This window comes from Macadamia integrifolia, chromosome 13 (genome assembly GCF_013358625.1).
Source record: "Macadamia integrifolia cultivar HAES 741 chromosome 13, SCU_Mint_v3, whole genome shotgun sequence".
Lineage (NCBI taxonomy): Eukaryota > Viridiplantae > Streptophyta > Magnoliopsida > Proteales > Proteaceae > Macadamia > Macadamia integrifolia.
The window spans coordinates 7,533,115-7,551,995 of record NC_056569.1 but is presented as its reverse complement, the minus strand read 5'-3'; the positions used below and the strand labels follow the sequence as shown (position 1 = coordinate 7,551,995).

The following is an 18,881-nucleotide window of genomic DNA, read 5'->3' as shown; positions in this document are numbered from 1 at the left end:
TTTTTTTTTTTTTTTCATCCTATATATGAAAGTGATCCAAATGGTGGGATTGGATAATGCAAACTATGACACAAGTTATTAATGTGGAAGAACACGGAGATACTGTTAACAGTCATGGCCCCTGTCCTCCATGGATGAACAGACACAGGCTAATTGTTCTTTTGTAGCCAATGGAAAACTGATCTTGCCTACTGAAAGGAAGAGAAAGCAGGTAGAGGATGAACTTGGTTTTAAACACCATAGATTTTTCAGTGTGCACCAAGGATTGTAAAAGAATATCTAATTAGTGATATATTGATTATGGTTTATCAAAACAAGGTCGATCTCTAAACAAATTAATAAATAAATAAAGGAGGAAATATAGCTGGTTATCAAGAAGAAGTTTAAACTGGATAAAAGTTTTTTTTTTTTGGCAGAGTTAATGAGAAATAGGAATATGAATCTGCCATACAGTAATCAAGCTTCAAAATATAAAAAACTGACATAAAGACACACCACACACTTGTAGTAGAACTTTGACATAAGACACACCACACCCTTAAGTCTAGTAGTTCTTCTAAACATAGACTCAAAACACTAAAAGTACTAATTTGTCTAATAATAATAGGTAATAATCTGGTTAAATAGCATGTGAAAGATTAAGATTAACTTAATCATCTTCGTCTCCAAAAATCAAGTAAAGCTTCGCACCATTTTTTATTCCTCGTTCAATAAATGCGATCCGTAGTGGGAGCGAGGTATTTTTGTCATCAGTAAAGTAGTATTGTTGTTGCCTCTCGTCATTCCCATCAACCAATCCTTCCTCAATTGCCATTAGATACAAAGTGTCGGGGTCATCATAAACATCAATTCTCATTTCTCTCTGAACTTCCTTCTCTGGAATCACCAGAAGCACAGTTCTACTTGTTCGGGGGTTCGGAGGTGCAAACTTGAGACACAACGTCGGCGGCTTCTCTTCTTCAATAATGTATTCATCAAGGCAATGATTATCAATCATGGGGAGTCCATGACTCTCAAGCATCTGACGATAGGGAGGTAGATATTTATTTTCATAAATTTTGTCCTTCAGAAGAAAAACGGTTTCTTTACTTGAAATCTCACATCGTAAGAATATTCTCTCTCCCAACACCACCTGAACATTAATAATCTGTTCAGGAATCCTTCTGTAAAGATGGATGGTGGCATGATCAGACATAGTCCCGATGCCCACGGTCTCCACCGGACAATCAAGTTCCTGTGGCAGTAATCTTCCATTGTGTACGAGTATTTGATCATCAAATGTCACATAAGGTTCGAGCTTCGATCGGATGATTCCCAACGAATCGAAGTTCACCTCACAGCGGAGTATTTCTATTCCCCCTCTCATCACAGTAACAATTCCCATATTGTGATAAAGTTGAAGAGTTCTTTAGAAGCAAAACTAAAACAAGAGATGAGGTGAGGAGTGAATTAATTGAGAGTGCAGCTTAGTGATAGACTTTAACATATAGGACGAATATCACACACAATTTAAGTGTGTAATGGTTAATTTGATTCATCTATTCCTTCCCTCAAATTGTGCATGAAGTTGTTGTGAGTTGTGAGTAATACAAAACCAGCTGCAAATTTTTCCCATTTTTAACCGACAAAATATTTGCATGTTTCATAAAATCATGAATTGTATATGAGAATGGTGTGCAGAGGGAAATGTGACTCTACCTACTCAATGTCTTCTTAAGTTAAAAAAACAAAATAAATAAACCCACTTTAATCCAAACCTGATTTAATGTCTTGGGTTAAAGAGTGAACCCACTTCCACCCAAAAAACAAACCTCGTCCACCCAAAAAACAAACCTCGTCAGAGTAAGGGTGTCAATCGGCTTGGTTTTGGTTTGGCTCAGATGGATGATGAGGTAAACCAAAATCAAATTGAGAAACGTCTCGGTTCTATAATTGTATACTCAAGCCGATTTAATTTGGTTTGGTTTGGTTTCAGTTTCAATTTGATTTTATAATACGGCTTTAATTTGATTTTGTAACTCGGTTTTAATTTAGTTATATAAACGGTTTGACTCTTGGTCCATGATTTTGATGGATCAAAGGTCATAATGGGCTCAAGTTATAGATATTATGGTTATTTTTAATTTTAAAATTATCTTAGCATGTGAATATGTGTAATAAATTGCATAAACACTTACCACCCAAAAAAATAACAAAGGTGAACAATTATATACTCAAACCAATATCAATTCGTTTTGGTTTGAATCGACGATTCTTATACCCTAAACCATAACCGAACTGAACTGAGATGAATACTCAAACCAAATTTGAACCGAATCAGATTGATTTGGTTTGATTTGATTAATTCAACTTAATTCCAGATTCGGTATTCGATTTCGCTTACAAATTGACACCCTTTTTGTGAGTATGCATATGTGTCCCATAGATATCAGTCACATCTAATGTTAGCATGTTTTAGATTCTAATTGGATCTACTTGTATGGTTAACAATTTATTAGGAAAAGTTCCACCATACCTTCTTAATTAGCAAAAATTCCTTCTATTAAAGCTTATCATGTTTTTTTTTTTTTCCAGAAATATGTGGATTGATGATTTGGCTAGATGATCTTCTTGGAATGATTTGGAACTTCTTTGATTGGTCTCTCTTTTCAAACAAGGGGGATATCAGATTAGTCTAATATTTTAATAATTAATATAGATAATGTTTTGAACAATTCGTGGATCAAATTTGACCTGATTGAATTGCCACTTGGAAATTATTAAGGGCATAATAGATTGGATTTCAGAATCATGCATCGAAACCTAATTCCATTTAAGTTTTTTACTTATTTATTTTGAATTTAAAAAAAAAAATTAAGGGGTGGGGGGGTTGCGGAAGTCCACATCCTCTACAGCAAGCGATGAGGTGCGGTGAGCATCGGATGACTGAGAGCATTTGAACATGCGCCCCAAGGGGCTTCCAGCCACCCCGATGTTCACTGCACTAGTGCAGCAACTGTAAAGAATTTTCACACTGGTTGGGGGTGATATGAAAAATGGTTTTGGACACCAGTGGTGTGGTATTTTTTAATTTTGAGCTTCAATTGTTATTTCTATCCCATGGCTTTGTTTATTACTTACTATTTAAACATTAATAAATTAGGCTTTCTAGTTGTAACCGTGGGCTACAAGTTAGATTTGTTGGAGGAGGTTTAAGATTCCATGGTGGCCTATTGTTTGGTTCAAAAAATTTATCCCTACGGATATATTATTAACAGGTTCTGTCCCTGTCCTCCATTGATAGATCTGTGAACTTTAATTGTTCTTGTGTAGCCAATGGGTGTTCTTTTTGGTTTGTTAATAAATTTGAATGCCCTTAGAGTATGTTGCTTTAGATGTTTAACCATCAATATTTTATCAAAGCATTCGCCTTTGACAAATGATTTAGTTGATAAATCTATCATTCGGTATCCTACTTGCATAAAAATACTCTATAGGGAGACAATGAGCAGTAGTGAAGATTCAAAGGCTGAGGTGTATGTCGGGGTCTTTCCAGCCATTGGATCCTTAATGTCACTCACCACTTACCGCAGATAATTTGAGTCTATCCTACTAATAATTAAAAAAAAAAAAAAAAAAAAAAAAAAAAAAAAAAGAAGGGTCTGAACTAATGGAAGGAAGAAAAGTAGGTAGACCATATATAAATGGGTGTGCACAAAAAGATGTTAATAGAAATATCTAATTAGTGATAAAATATTTTTCTTTTTGTACTCCCATCTCCAAATTGACCAGATTCACCATCAAGCATCCGACGATGGGGAAGTAGATCTCTACCCTCACTAATTTTGTGTTAAAATCGGTTCTCTACATTTGTCTCTAAGATAAAATAGTTCTTGGCTTTCGCGAGTAGTAGTGTCATCTTTTATTTTTCCATTCGAGTTCTACAAAATTATGCTTAGACTCAAAAGCTCATAAGAAATAAATAGTGAAAGCAAAGGAAAAACAAAGGTGTTTTATGAATTACAAACATACAAGAATAACTCATCCGTGGGTTGCCCAAATGGTTAGAGGGAATTGGGGATTGTGTGGATAGATGCACGGTCCCAAGTTCGATTCCGCATCTATGCATCAGCGATTTAAGTGGAGACCGTGGCGGTGTATTGCTTCGCTAGTCTCCCCGAGGATTAGTCTCAGAAAGATCCCTGCCAAACCCGACTGATAATGCATTATGTTCGACATTTAACAACCAAACTCTAGCCCAGATACAAGTCCAGTTCGATGGCTAACAAGGAGAAACCATGAACATATAAGGCCTCATCCCACCCCTCCTCGCCTCAAAATGACCTGGCTCAGCTCAATTTGTATTTTTGGATGGGAAAAAAAATGAGGCAGGAGAGAATTCTATCTGGGAGTGAGGCTCCTACACAGATGTGGGGGGCCAATGAGAGCACTTGCGGGAGCATTAAAAGAGTAAGATTTTTATCCTCATAAGAAACAAGTCAATAATTTCATAGGGGTTTGTGTCTTAACGGAGAAGCCATGTTCTTGAATATGTTCCATTTCTCTACAAACACCTAATTGTGAAAGAACATGGGAAACATTAGACTTCAAAGATACTGTTTTTTCCCTTTATTTTTATTTTTATTATTTATTTTTTGAATTTTTTAATGCGATCAACTTTGGATGAATTTGCTCTCTCTCTCTCTCTAAATATATATATATATATCAGTTCACGAATGAGTTCCTTCCATCGGTCACATCTGGTCAATCAGTACACACGGTATCTGTCTGTAAATAAATCTCTCTCTTTTTCGTTATGAGTCGTCTTGTTTATCAGAGAGGGACTGAAAGACTATATCTAGGCTAGCTCGACCTTGCAAGCAACTACGGCAAGCGCTACCTCACCTCAAACTCCCATTTTAATAGTGAGTTGAGTGGGGATTGACTATTTCAAAATTATATATATATATATATATTAGTGCCTACTCTATAGAGTGGGGAGGGAACAACCAATAGGCTTCAAGCTGGTGAGTGTAAGTTATTTTTTATTAGGAATATTATTTAGGACTCAGGGAAGCTCCTAGAATTATATTGAAAATGAATCTGATGTAAAAAAAAAAAGAGGTGAGCATGGGCATAGCGCAGCACAACTTTACCAAATTGTGTTAGAAAGTTTTAGTTATTAGGCTAACCAATTCCTATTGATTCGGATTGAACGACACTCTTGAAGCATTTATGAGTGGTTTAATCTTGGTTCCATGAGGTATATCATCTCAAATTAAAGTTTGTGATACAAGTTTTCTCATGTAACCATAGATTAAGGTATTAATATCGTATCAATATCATTATCAATATAGCCAATACCCTATAATTTTGAGAGTATGGGAAAAAAAGTGAAGTGGTGTGTATCTGGTTTTATACGGGAAACTTGTAAAAAATTACTTCAAGCTCTCCCAAACCCCCTAACACACCCCCAGATGAAGGCCTGCCAATTCGGATTAGAACCATTCTAGATTGTTTAACCTTGGTTATACATTTGCTGAGACACAAATGTAAGGGTTTCAAATAGTTGGGTATCAATTTTTTCGGTTCGATTTTGTATTGGTTCAGGGTAGATTATGTATAAATCGAAACCGAATAGTTTTCAAAACACTTAAACCAAATCAAACAATTTTGGATTGGTTTTATATGGTTTGTATATGATTTAATTCATTTTATGGGGAATTTAGGTACTATCACTCCCTTACACTTAGTCTATATTTACTAAAACCCCCCTACTTTTATTTTTTTAAATGATACTCCCCTGCTTTTTTATTTTTACATCTCTTTTTCCACGCTCTTTTTAAATACCTAGATTACCCTTCATTTTCACTTGTAAATTATTACATTTTTTTTTCATATTGATTGGTTTAAAATATGGTTCAAACCAAATCACTTACAAATTTTGCCTCATCCAATCACCAAGGATATTAACATAGCTGATGTGTCTTTAAAAATATTATTTATCTATTTATTATTATTATTATTATTATTATTATTATTATTATTATTATTATTATTATTTTATCTCATCCATCATCACAAATTTAAAGGTCTACAAATCTTGTGACGATCCACCCAGTGATGGCACTTTTCAAATTCAGAAGAACCCCATAAAACCCTACGTTAATCAGTTTTGTGAAGCTAAGCATCGGCTACCTACGTTACCTGTGTGAAGAGTGGAGCCCATGGATTTAGGAGACGATATTGATTTCGATATCGATACGGATCAATGAGTATCAATCGATTTTGCCCTTACTTTTTTTGAAAGATTATTTTTTAATTATTTTATCCTTGAAACTATATCAGTAACTAATCCGAATCAATCAGAGATGGGGGATCAATCTCAATCGATGTTATTGCGATACGATCAATACAATCAATTATAACCCATTTTTGAAACCATGGTTGAGCCGGACAACTTTTTATTTTATTTTATTTGGGCGCATTGAGTCCCAATACTTCAAGTCTCCAACTAAGTTAGCCCCAAAGTCTTCCGGCAAAAACCCTAGAAGAAACCCCCTTTCTCAGTTTCATGACCCCAAGAAGAAGAAGAATGGTAGAGATGCGAATTGATTGGATCAGATCGATCTGAATCGATTGGATTGGATCAATATTGGCCCAATCGGTTTCCAATTCTATCTAATAGAGTCCGATCCGGATCAGGGTCAGGATCAGCCCTGTCCCGATCCCAAGACCAATTCCCTCTATCTCTTAAACCCTGCTCCCATTGGCAATTTGGCATACTAGTATAAGTTCCTCATCATTGTAAACCTAACGAAATCTCAAAAACCCAGGAGAAATGGGAAAATCCCCCTTTCTTGAAGGCAGCAACGAAGGAGGAAGAAGAAGAATGGTTGAGATGTTGAATCTCCCAGTCGACATGATCAAGGAGATCCTCTTATGGTTACCCGTGAAATCTCTGCTTCGATTCAGGTGCGTATCCAAAGATTGGCGATGTCTGATTACTGATTCTTCCTTCATCAATCAGCATCACAATCGATCCACAGAGAAAAAACCTAATCTCATCTTAACTGATACAAGAAGTTTTTACACAGTAAAGGACAATTCATGTCATAAACTTGATATCCCTTACCTAAATTCTTTGGATTGGTCGTATAAAATCAAAGTATTGGGTTCTTGCAATTCGTTGTTATGTTTTGGGTTGTTAGCAGCTGGAGTGTTTCCCGTCACGATTCATTACAGAGAACCCATATACCTGATGAATCTATCCACTCGAGAAGTGAAGAAGCTTCCATATGCTCCCTCTGAAATACCTCAATCCACCGACTGGAAGACTCGGATCGGAATTGGGTATGATCCCATTAGTAAAGACTATAAGGTTGTTTTGAGTGTATACTCTAATATTATGTTCAGGTCGTGTAATGTCTGGGTATATTCATTGAATTCCAATAACTGGAGAAAACTTGGAGATATCCCAGTCCCAGACCTATACCCAAAAACCTATAATTATTCACAATCAGCGCTAGCTTTCAATGCTGCTATTCATTGGATAGTATTTTGGAAGAATGAGTTAATTGGTTCTTTATGGAATTCAATTTATTCTTTTGATTTAGTAGATGAGGTGTTTAGAGAGTAACCGCTGCCTTTTCCTCCTGGAAAAGGACATTACATAGATCTTGTGGTGATTAGAGGATACTTTTCTGTTCTCCGTGATCCCTGGGATCAAATTAGTTATGAGATATGGACGATGAAGGAATATGGTGTTAAGGAGTCTTGGACGAAACAGATAATCGTTTTCCATTTCTATAAACAAGTGCGATTCTGGAACGATGAAAGTCTGTACCAGCATTTTGGTAATGAGCTAGTTCTGTACAACATCAAGAGCAATACGGAAAGGAATGTTGAAGTTCATGGACTTCCAATTGTCTTCGAAACATTTATTCACACTGAGAGTCTCGTTATGCTCGAAGATACAGGGGAAAAGAGGAAGAAGAATAAGAATCCAATATCTCACTAAATTGTGCCCAATTTTGTTTTCATTTTTTTCTGGATTAACAAAGAATTTGTTAAAGATTTGATATTGATTCATGTCTTGCATGACTATGATTTTTTACTTTTTTATTTTAAATTATATGATTCATCTTTGCAGCAATTTTTATTTTTTAATCTATTCCAGTGTTATAGAGTGGTATTAGTTGGGGAATCATTCAAATTTTTTTACCGATCAAAGAATAAATATCGAGGTTTCTTCATATAATTCAAGGGAAAGGGCTGGGCATGCCCCCAAGGTTAGCAGGTGGTCCCAGCATGTACCATCCTCTCTCCACTCTGTTTTTAGAAAATACCCCCTTGTCTTCTTTTGCTCAACTTAATGATTGGTTCGTTCTGCCAGCTTTAACATTCCCAACCGTCACTCATATTTCAATGAGGATTAGTGGCACTTTTGCTACTAATATATATGACTTTTGCAACGTTTTGAGTAATTAAAACATTTCCATTAGTGGCTTTGGTGTAGTATCATTAATTTATGAAAAATTATTTTGTACCACCTCTAATTTGAAAACTTATTAAAGCTTAGCTTGCATATAATATAACCACACTCCGGAAGCATAACATATTGGCTTAGAACTAAAAAACCCTTTTGACCTTGTCCTGTCTATCTATATGAGGGCTATTCCCATCAGTTCGCCTCTTTTACTCTAAAAGAGATTTACCGTTGAACCCTAGTTATGTGTATTTATCTAAAGGGCTATTCCTATCATTTATTGCATGAACCCATAATCACATGGATAATATCATACACGTTATTACATAACAATATCTCTCTTATCTCCTTTCTCATCAATTTCTTTTTCTTCAGTAAGCACAGGGATCCCTCTCTATAACACAATCAAAATCAAAATTTTAATACCAGAAGGGTCTGTTTCTACTCATGATGCTGGTAACTTTTTCCTCCTACCGCTTCCAATTCCATCAAGATTTCCACCACCCTATCCGAAACTCTTTTGATCAGATCGGACCAATCCCTGGAAGACCCATTGATGAAACAGTAATTATCTCAAGCAATTAACCATTAGCTTTAAAACTTTGAAAAAAAATATATATATGTTATTTAATTACATACCCTTTGGACGAATCAAACGAGATGCCCATCCTGCCCTTGGCCAGTTCAAGTGCCAATCCAAACCTATGAAGCTGCTTGGCCGGAAATCTTCCATTGTCCACAAGCACAAGGTCAGAGGTCTTGATATCATAGAAAATGGGAATGATTTTCTTCTCGCATTCCATCATCAGAGCCAATTCATGGAGGCAGTTGTGAGAAGTGCAATAATTTGGAGAGAAGATGGCCACCCCAACCTTACAGTCTCTTATAGCAGTTTCAATGACCTCCTTAAGCTCTTCGCCGGGCTTCATGCTCTTATAATCTAAAAAGGGATTGAGGTTTAGGTAGATGAAACGGTCGTAAAGCAAGGCAGAGAAATTGCGTTTCGTGTCCATCCCACGGTGGTTTATGAAGACGTCAATGGAATGAGGAGACCTGCAAGCAGTAGTTATCCTTCTGGAGACGAAGACTGTTTGCTTTTGTCTGCTATTGCTGTACAAGCAGAGAGTGAATATAACAGATTAGATCATATATAAGACATACGTGGCAGAGAATACATTTAGATTAGATCATAAATAAGAGAGAGAGAGATATTACAAACCTAAATGAATTAGCAGAAACAACCGAAGAGAAAGCTTGGTTACAAAGACTCATTTGTGTTTGAAGTAGAAAGGCCGCCTTTCTCTCCCTCTAGAAGAATTAGCAAATCCCATACTGATTCTGGAATTCATATAAGTCCTCTATATTATATTTTGGTTTCTGTGTGGGTCCGGTGGCCCCTCCTAACAGTGTGAAACAGACCATTCTGATGTTAAAGTCTCTTGTTTACGTCTTTTGTTTTGGTGTAATCCGTTGGACATAGATCCAAAATTTCAATTTTTTTTTTTTATTTTTTTATGTTTTTATTTTTTTATTATTTTTATTATTTTTATTTTTTTTAATTCCTTAGAATCTTTTTTCCCCCTTCTGGGGGTATCAAGATAAATAGCCCCAGGGCTATGGAACAAAGGATTATCCGAGATCTACACCGAGGTATTGATGGTCATTCTCAAATATTGTAGAACAAAAATGTGATACGATAAGATAGAATGCAATAAAAAGAAAGACAGGCAATGGGTTACCCACTCCTAATGGTCAAAGAGAGCCCTTTCATTCCCAATAACCGAATAGCTTTGTCTGTAAATACTGCATATTTGATTCCATCCATAATTCCATTTTCTTCCCTATGAGTTCAGTATCGATAGATTCTAGTTCTTTACTTTTCATATGTTATGGTATGTATACCATTTGCCATTTCATTTGTTATTCTGAATAATCTCATTTTTCAATTATTCAACCATTTCATTTTACCAAGTTCAACGTCAGCAAGATTAGTCAACATTTATATGTTTCGATGCAACAACAAGATTTTCGCCCATGAACATTTCCATTAGTGGCTTTGGTGTAGTATTATTAATTTATGGAAAATTATTTTGTACCACCTCTAATTTGAAAACTTATTACAGCTTAGTTTGCATATAATATAACCACACTCCCGAAGCAGCAGCCATAGGGTTTATGTCTCCCCTACGTTGAAAGAGATCCAAAAAGATCAGGGGAGAACTAAAGGCTATATGAAAAGAGGAAAGGAATAAAAAGAATGGAAGAAGAATTACACAACATACAAGGGCAAGTTTAACTTTATTGTGTTTGTATATGGGTAGGAGTTACTGCCACACGGTGGAGTCCTATTGGTTATGTAACTTATCATCTGTGGTTATGGAAAGTGATTATTAGAAGTTATAGGATTTAAAATTACGTGGAGTGTGGAGCTACAGTTATAACTTGTTTCATTAACCTATTTAATAGGCTCAAATAGAATTGATGGATATGATTAGCGTTGCATAAGTTTCCTTATTTTCTCTTCCAAAAGAAGAGGTTCAACTACCTCTTAATTAGGTCAGGATGCGCGGCTTTGCCCGTAAAACCAAGAGGTGGGCTACTTCCAAATCAGCCAAATCTATCAATTACCTAGTTTATCTCTAATTTTATGTTTGTAGTTATCACTTTTTATTTTCTCTCTTCCTACAAACCTGTGCACACATCGGCAAAGAACGAAAAGTTAAAAACAGAAAGGAACCATCTTCTGTGATTTCAGATACACTCTTTCCATTAATTTTACTCCTTCTAATATTAACAAGTTAAACTACCACCAACCACCTTTCTCCTTCTTCTAAATAGATGCTCTCTGCAATCTCTGCAACATGTCTTCAATAGGCATCAAAGAACTCATGATCTCCTTCCTCCTAACATTAGTCCTCTTGGTACTCCTCTTCATTCCCACAATATTAACCTGAACAGCCACTAGCTTATAGCTACTAACAACAATTCATCTTCTTGAATCCGAATTCATACCCTATAAGTTTTGCACTAGGCAGTTGTTGTTCAGCCGTCTTACTTATTTTGCTATTCCCTCTGCCACCATCTACCAAGTGGAATTTTTTGATGAGTGCTTTCTTATGAAAGGGTGGAGATAACAATAAATTCTTCCACTCTATTGATTGGGAAGCCATGGGGGTTGCAAAGGGGGCAGGAGGCCCCATGCGTAGCGGAGGCGGGGGTTGCACCCCTCACTCGAATTTTTATTTGAAAGCAATTTTGTACTTTTTGATATTAGGGTTTTGTAATTTTGTACTTTTTGATTTTGGTAGATACCCGATACTGATCCGGTATCGATATAGATTAGATCAGATCAGCTAGTATTGATCGGATTTATCCTTGTTTTTTTCTTAAAAAGTATACTTTTTTTTTAATTGTTTTACCCTTGAAACGATACGAGTAATCGATTCGGATCAATCAAGAATCGAGGTTCGATCTCAGCCAATACCGTTACAATATGACTGATACAACCGATATAATATCAATACTTGAAACCATGGTCCATCCCCACGTGGGGACTAAGCCACAAGATAGCGTTGCAATACAATTGAATAGAAAAATTAAAATGAATATACAATTTTTTTTCTTTGATAAAATAAATAGGCATACAATTGAAATAATAAAAAATTGAAAAGAGAAAGTGAGATTACGGATCAGCTACCTACTTTATTAGATTAGATTGGAGGGACCGCAAGTTAGAGCGGATCATTTGCTCGTACGAGCGGTTATTTTTGTTATTCAAAATTTTAAATCTATTTTAATTTTCCTTATCTTCAAGGAATTTGAGAATTATTCAGATTTTATTAACCTTTTTTATCTCCTCTATTTGTGGGAGTTTCAAATCATTCCACGTCTCTCTCTCTCTCTCTCTCTCTCTCTCTCTCTCTCTCTCTCTCTCTCATTAGGATTCTCATATTATCACTTTTTTGATCATGTGTGAGTAAATGTATGGCTGAAAACCATTACAAGCATGGGTACAGTAATGACTATTAGTGATCTAATTCTTCTTCATGAAGATGTTGTATCTTTAGTTAATTCTTCTATCAAATTTCTTATGCTTCATTGTATATAGATGATCTTCACCCACAGTGATCAGCACTCAAACACGCACATGATTTGCTACTTCATTTGAAAATTTTGGTTACTAACAGGATTGAAATTGAAGAAAATGAAGAAAAATGAAGAGAGAGAGAGAGAGATGGAGGATACAATTCAATTTGAAATTTTTGGAGATTAAAAATAAATAAATAAATAAAAAAGAAAAAAAAAAACTATACTAATGAAAATCGGTAATAGTTTATCTTAAGAGATTGTTTTTCTAACGTTCAATTCCAATTTCAATTAAAGTGGGACAAATGAGGGGAGATGGGTTGATGAGTCTGATTACTATAACATTGCTTATAATGATTTTCAGTCACACATGATTAACAAGGTGATGATTGAGATATAAATAAAGAGACCTGAAAGATTTCCACGATTTAAAAATTCAAATAAAAAATCTGAATGGTGGAGATAAAAAAGGTTAATAAAATCTGAATAATTTTAAATTCCTAGGAAAAATAAAAAATATTTAAAAATTTGAATAAAAAACTTAACGAAAACTTACCTTCGTAAGAACTCTATAAGGAGATTGGACACATGGCACCTATTTAACCACAAAGTCTTCCGAACACACCAAAAACCCTAGAAAACCCCCTTTCTTGGCCACAAGAAGAAGAAGAAGAATGATGGTTGAGATGATGCCTAATCTCTCAGACGATATAATGAAGGAGATCCTCTCAAGGCTATCCGTGAAATACCTGCTTCGATTCAGGTGCGTATCCAAAGATTGGCGATGTGTGATTAGTGATTCTTTCTTCATCTCTATGCACCATGATCGAACCTCAGAGAAAAACCCTTCTCTCATATTAATTTGTGGAAGTGGAACAACCTTTACACAGTAGAGGACGATTCATGTCATAAACTTGATATTCCTTCCTTAACTCAACCCAATTTGGTTTGGAATCGTCGTCTTATTATCAAAGTCGTGTTGGTTCATGCAATAGGTTATTTTGTTTTGTGTCCTCACCAGCAGAGCCACATTACGAGATTCGTTACAAAGACTCCCATGTACCTATTGAATCCAGCCACTCGAGAACTCAAGGAGCTACCACATCCTCACTATGAAAAATTTGGTTTGATAACATCAGTAAAGATTACGAGGTTGTTAAAATTGTATTCTATTCTGAGTTTGTAAATCGATACTGCATTATGAAGAGCCATGTGAGGGTGTACTCATTGAATTCCGATAACTGGAGAAAACTTGGAGATCATATCCCACTCTCAGACCCAGTCCCAAAACCCTATCAATCAATAGGTCAAGTTGTCAATGGTGCTAGTCATTGGTTGGTACTTCGGAATAAAGGTTTATCTATCTGTTCTTTTGATCTAGAGCATCAGGTTTTTAGAGAGTTATCGACACCTCTTGAAAATGATAATGGATGTTACCCAAAAATTGTGGGTTTCTCACCACTTTGTCTATCATCATTATAGCACTTTTAATTTGAATTAGGTCACCTCTCCTACTTGGGGTATCCTTAGACCTCTTTTAAACATGGCTGCCATATAATCTCAAATAATTTTTGCAAAGCTTGTCATAGTTCGGGGCAACTCTCAAAACAACCTTAATATGCTCATTCTTTACTTTATCCATCCTAGTCTTATTGCATCCATCTTAATATACTCATCTTGTATAAGGGGTTTTAATATTAACTAAATTACATTGCAAGAGAAATTAAAGGGAAAGGGAATTTTTAAATATCAAACAAAAAACTTTTATAATCATTATCTCAGGTAATTATATAAATTGCTTAAACTTCATACCATATTTATTACGGACAAAGTTTTTCTGCACCCCCTCTCCCCTCTCTCCACCTATACTCTAAGGTGTGAGGTGCCACAGTACTGTGGCCTCAGGAAAACTCGGTCCTATTTAGTAATGATATTTGTTATATGTAATTTTTATTTTATATTTTATACCATAGGGATTTAAATGCAAAATATAGAAAAAATAAAAAAACCGAATGTGAAAAGATTTTGAATTAATGATAATCACCATTCACCTTTTAGATGAGTTCCCACTCATGTTGCCCTTCCATGGTTTAGACTCGCATACGATAGATATCATTACAGATAGACTGATACGCCTGCTCCAATACTTATTCCGAAAACAAAGAATGTCTCTCCTTTCCATCTCAAACTCATCTAACCCATGTATCCCCTCCCCATATTAGCACTTTCCTCATCCTTCCCCTCATATTTTAGGCTTAAATTTTATAATTTTTAACATTTTTCTTCTTAATTCCAACATTTTTAATTTACATATTGTGTTTAATTTTAATATTTCTAATTTAGCTCTAAAATCTAGATTTGAGAACTTCAATCCATGGTAGCAGAGGCGGTGGTCGTGCTGGTCGCGTTTTAGGTGAAGCTTATGGATGTGGTTGAGGTCACGGTGGAGGAGTTGATGGAGGTGCCGATGGTGGTGCTAATGAAGCACATGATCCGGGGCTTTGGTAGTAGTGGCTATGGGAGACGGAAAAAATTTGGCTGCTACCCGGGCCTTGCTGGCAGCCAAAGAAATGAAATAATTCACTTTCCCCTTGGGTTCACAAATACCCTCCTAGATTAAAGTATTTTCCAAAATACCCTTTTAGATTCCATTTCTTTCGCTGCAACCCAGGCAGTAGCTAAATTTCGTCCATGGGAGACTATGATTTAAATTTTTTATTATTATTATTATTATTATTTTTTTACGTTTTATATGCCGGTTCACTTTTGAAGAATTTGCCAAGTGGCAATTAATATTCCTATCAATTCGGAAGGATGACCTTGGGAGTTGTTGAATCTCCTTTGAGATACTTCTTGTTTGATGAAATCTTTCGAGTATGTAAATATTGTGAAGAAAGATTGAAATGTTATTTCCATTACTCTCAAATGGGTATACAAGACTAAAAAGAAATAGGCTGCCCGATCCCACTACCAATTCCCGTTATCTCTTCAACTCTGCTCCCATTGCCATATTAGCATAAATTCCTCATCCTTGTACCCTAGAAGAAATCGCAAATACCCTAGAAGAAACGAACAATAATGAAGGAAGGAAGAAAGGAAGGGATGCAAGAAGAAGAAGAAAGGTTAAGATGATGAAGAATCTCCCAAACGACATAAAGAAGGAGATCCTCTTAAGGTTACCCGTGAAATCACTGCTTCGATTCAGGTGTGTATCCCAAGATTAGCGATGTCTGATTAGTGATTCTTTCTTCATCACTCAGCACTTGTCGTACATGTGAATATAAAACTATGTTTGGTTGCAAGGGATATCTAAAGGGAAGGGAAGTGAAATTTTCATATTAAAAAAAATAAACATTTATAATCATTATTCCATGTGATCCCATGTTATTATATAAACTATTTCATTTTTTTAACCATGTTAGTAATGAAACATTTTACATGTAATTTTATTTTACATATTTTAGTAAAGGGTTTTGGATACAAAAGTAAAGTAAAATTAATAACCAAATGTGAAATAATTTGAAGTTAATGATATAGTCATATGGGATAGTGATTACAAACTAAGAAAATTTCACTTCCCTTCCCCTTTAATCCCTTTACAACCAAATGGAGCCTATGTGAATATCCAACACTTATCCCTTTTACTTCCAAATATATCACTCTTTACCTTTGTAATGACAGAAAATGAGACAGATGTTGGATACTCATATGTACGGTCAGGTGATTGGCCATTGTGCTAACACACGATCACCTAGACAATGCATATGGGCAGTCAATGAGGGGATAAGGTGGTCTTTTCACCATCCCTTGTGTCTAGATGTAAATGTGCGGGATTAGATAAGAAAATGTTTTCCCTATTTACCACGGGCCGACGTCTCTTCTAACTGTCTTCTAAGCCGTGAACTGGACCATCCGGTCAACTCAAATATAGGTGAACCGATAGCCAAATCTAGCAGATAACCCGTAATAGACCATATTACTCAGTTGGTCGGCCAATTTTTGTTGATTGACCCACCTTGGACCTGGTCCACCTAATCCAGCCAACCAGGAAGGGATTGGAGACGAGGGCCGCATTCAAGAACAATGCTTCAAGACCACACAAGCAGTCCTGGTCGTCAAAGGCCCAAAGCCACACAAATTAGTTGCAGAATCAAGACGAAGAAGAAAACCCAATCCAGCCAGCAAGAGAAGAAAAGCCAGAGATAGTGAAGATGCAGAGTCTCCCATTCGAAATAATAAAAGACATCCTTTCAAGACTACCCGTCAAATCTCTCATGCGATTCAGGTGCGTCTCCAAAGACTGGCGCTATTTAATTCATGATCCCTTTTTCATTTCCCAGCACCTCAATCGATCATCTGAGAAAAACCCTGGTCTCTGCCTCGCTGATGGCCGTTTCTTCACCATAATTCTTGATGGGTCATCTACTGCAACGAGGGTTGATATTCCATTTCAGGGTCTAGTGGATCGTGTTGAAATCTTAGGTTCTTGTAATGGGTTGTTATGTTTATTTGTTGCTGAGCGTTTATCTGACTGGTATCGTCACATTAACCCTATATACTTGTGGAACCCTGCTAGAAGAGAATACAGGAAGCTTCCTGATGCCCCCTTTTCGTCCCCAAGAATTTGGGGTATTAGTACTACTGTGTTAGGGTTTGGGTATGATTCCATTAATAATGAATACAAAGTGGTAAGAATTATTTACTTCTGCGAGAGAGGGATGGACAGACTTATTCCTAAGTCTGATGTAAGGGTATACTCCTTGGCGAGTGTGAAATGGAAGAAACTTGGAAATGCCCCTTTTGAAATTAGGGACACTTCATCAAAAGCTGTATTGAATGGATTTATTCATTGGATGGCTACTCGGAAGATCAAATCACAAATGTTGGAGTTAATAGTTTCTTTTGATGTGCGAAATGAGGTGTTCCGAGAGATACACCTCCCCAATGGTGTAGGAGGGGAGTGTTCCAATTTTGTTGCAGTATTGGGAGGATGCCTGTCTTTGATTGAGTGTATCCATGGAAGTTATGTTGAGATATGGGTGATGAAGGATTATGGCGTGAACGGGTCTTGGACTAAACAGTTCACCATTGAATTGTGTTCATATGGTTATGGAGGCTCTATAAAAAAATTGCCTATAGAAATTTTGAAGAGTGGTGAGATTCTAATTGAGAAGAATTCCCAAAAGCTGGTTTTATATAACCCTGAAAGCAAAGGAGAGAGAGACCTTGGAATTCATGGGCTTCCGGATCAATTTAGCTTGTTTATTTTCATGGAGAGTCTCGTTCCACTTTCTGTTGGAAGCACATATGAGGAGCATCAATAGGGGAAGAAAATGGGATGAGGAAGTAAAAATAATAAGCATTTGTGAATGCAAGCCCTGTTCTTCAATGCCATCTTCTAATTCTTCATTACAAATCTTTTATTGTGTAGAGTTTTCCAACTTCATTTAACTCTTTTGTGAGTATAGTTATTGGCGTGTGCTATATCAACTTGTGGTGTCTATAATTGTGGTTCTCTGTCAACTATGTTTTCCTTTACGAAGTACATCTCTTATGCATCAGCTTAATTCATTTTTCTTGCTTTTTTAGTTACTCTTCAAGCACTATGTCTATATCATTTTGGGTCGTTAGAAGTTAGAATCAATCAAGGAGATCTATGGCTCCTAAATATGGGATACATTATGTAAGTTGTTCAGATTGCTTATTGCTGGTTTGTTGTTTTTTCCTAAGCCTGTGATGGTGGTGATATGCTTCATGGCTCTGAAAGTGTTTCTCACATAATATTAGATGTTCTAATAAGTTTTATGCAGCCCCTGCTTTTTGTCTTTTGTTTCAGTTGCAGGACAATAGGATAGTATATCCTTTGAAGCTACAACTTCCCTGAAAAACACTTGTGGCAATTAATACGCTTCCACTGAAAAGTGTTTTCTACATTATCTCAAAACATTTTTGTTATAAAAAATGGCATCACACTCTTACTAATGTGTTATTTGCAATTCTTTTTCTTCAGTGTATTTCACTTCCTCTCAAATCTCAATACAAGATCACAGGAATTGCCACTTGATTTTTTTTTTTTCCTTCCACATTTTTTTTCATCATTCTAAATCTTCCTTTAGAAAACCATACACTAAACAGTTCCTGATCCACTTGAGGAAACTGTAATACCCAAAATAGATGAACTCTTTTTTTTCCTTCCTATATATGAAAGTGATCCAAATGGTGGGATCAGATTATGCAACCTATGACACAAGTTATTAATGTGGAAGAGTACATAGATACTGTTGACAGTTATGGTCCCTGTCTTCCATGGATGAACAGAAAGGTTAAT

General features: G+C 36.0%; 3 protein-coding genes across 3 annotated transcripts; 2 read left to right on the top strand and 1 right to left on the bottom strand.

Moving 5' to 3' along the window:
• The first annotated feature begins 6,777 nt into the window (after window positions 1-6,777).
• Window positions 6,778-8,064, top strand: LOC122060192 (F-box/kelch-repeat protein At3g23880-like). Its single transcript, XM_042623388.1, has one exon. It carries the CDS (start codon window positions 6,821-6,823, stop codon window positions 7,616-7,618), a length of 798 nt encoding a protein of 265 aa, XP_042479322.1. The 5' UTR covers window positions 6,778-6,820; the 3' UTR covers window positions 7,619-8,064.
• A 724-nt stretch (window positions 8,065-8,788) lies between these two features.
• LOC122058950 (TIR-only protein-like) lies at window positions 8,789-9,421 on the bottom strand. Its single transcript, XM_042621665.1, has 2 exons — window positions 9,107-9,421; window positions 8,789-9,008 (listed from the first exon to the last, which is right to left on the bottom strand). The coding sequence occupies exons 1-2, from the start codon at window positions 9,394-9,396 to the stop codon at window positions 8,909-8,911; spliced, it is 390 nt and encodes a 129-aa protein (XP_042477599.1). The 5' UTR covers window positions 9,397-9,421; the 3' UTR covers window positions 8,789-8,908.
• Window positions 9,422-16,630: 7,209 nt separating this feature from the next.
• Window positions 16,631-18,163, top strand: LOC122058777 (F-box protein At3g07870-like). Its single transcript, XM_042621462.1, has one exon. The coding sequence runs from the start codon at window positions 16,765-16,767 to the stop codon at window positions 17,875-17,877; it is 1,113 nt and encodes a 370-aa protein (XP_042477396.1). The 5' UTR covers window positions 16,631-16,764; the 3' UTR covers window positions 17,878-18,163.
• The last annotated feature ends 718 nt before the right edge of the window (window positions 18,164-18,881 follow it).

Bases quoted from the DNA above. Each gene is read 5' to 3' on its own strand.
- LOC122060192 (XM_042623388.1), top strand. From the start codon at position 6,821: ATGGGAAAATCCCCCTTTCTTGAAGGCAGCAACGAAGGAGGAAGAAGA.
- LOC122058950 (XM_042621665.1), bottom strand. From the start codon at position 9,396: ATGAAGCCCGGCGAAGAGCTTAAGGAGGTCATTGAAACTGCTATAAGA. The intron at 9,009-9,106 runs GTATGTAATTAA...TGGGTCTTCCAG, and splicing joins TCGTTTGATTCGTCCAAAGG to GGATTGGTCCGATCTGATCA.
- LOC122058777 (XM_042621462.1), top strand. From the start codon at position 16,765: ATGCAGAGTCTCCCATTCGAAATAATAAAAGACATCCTTTCAAGACTA.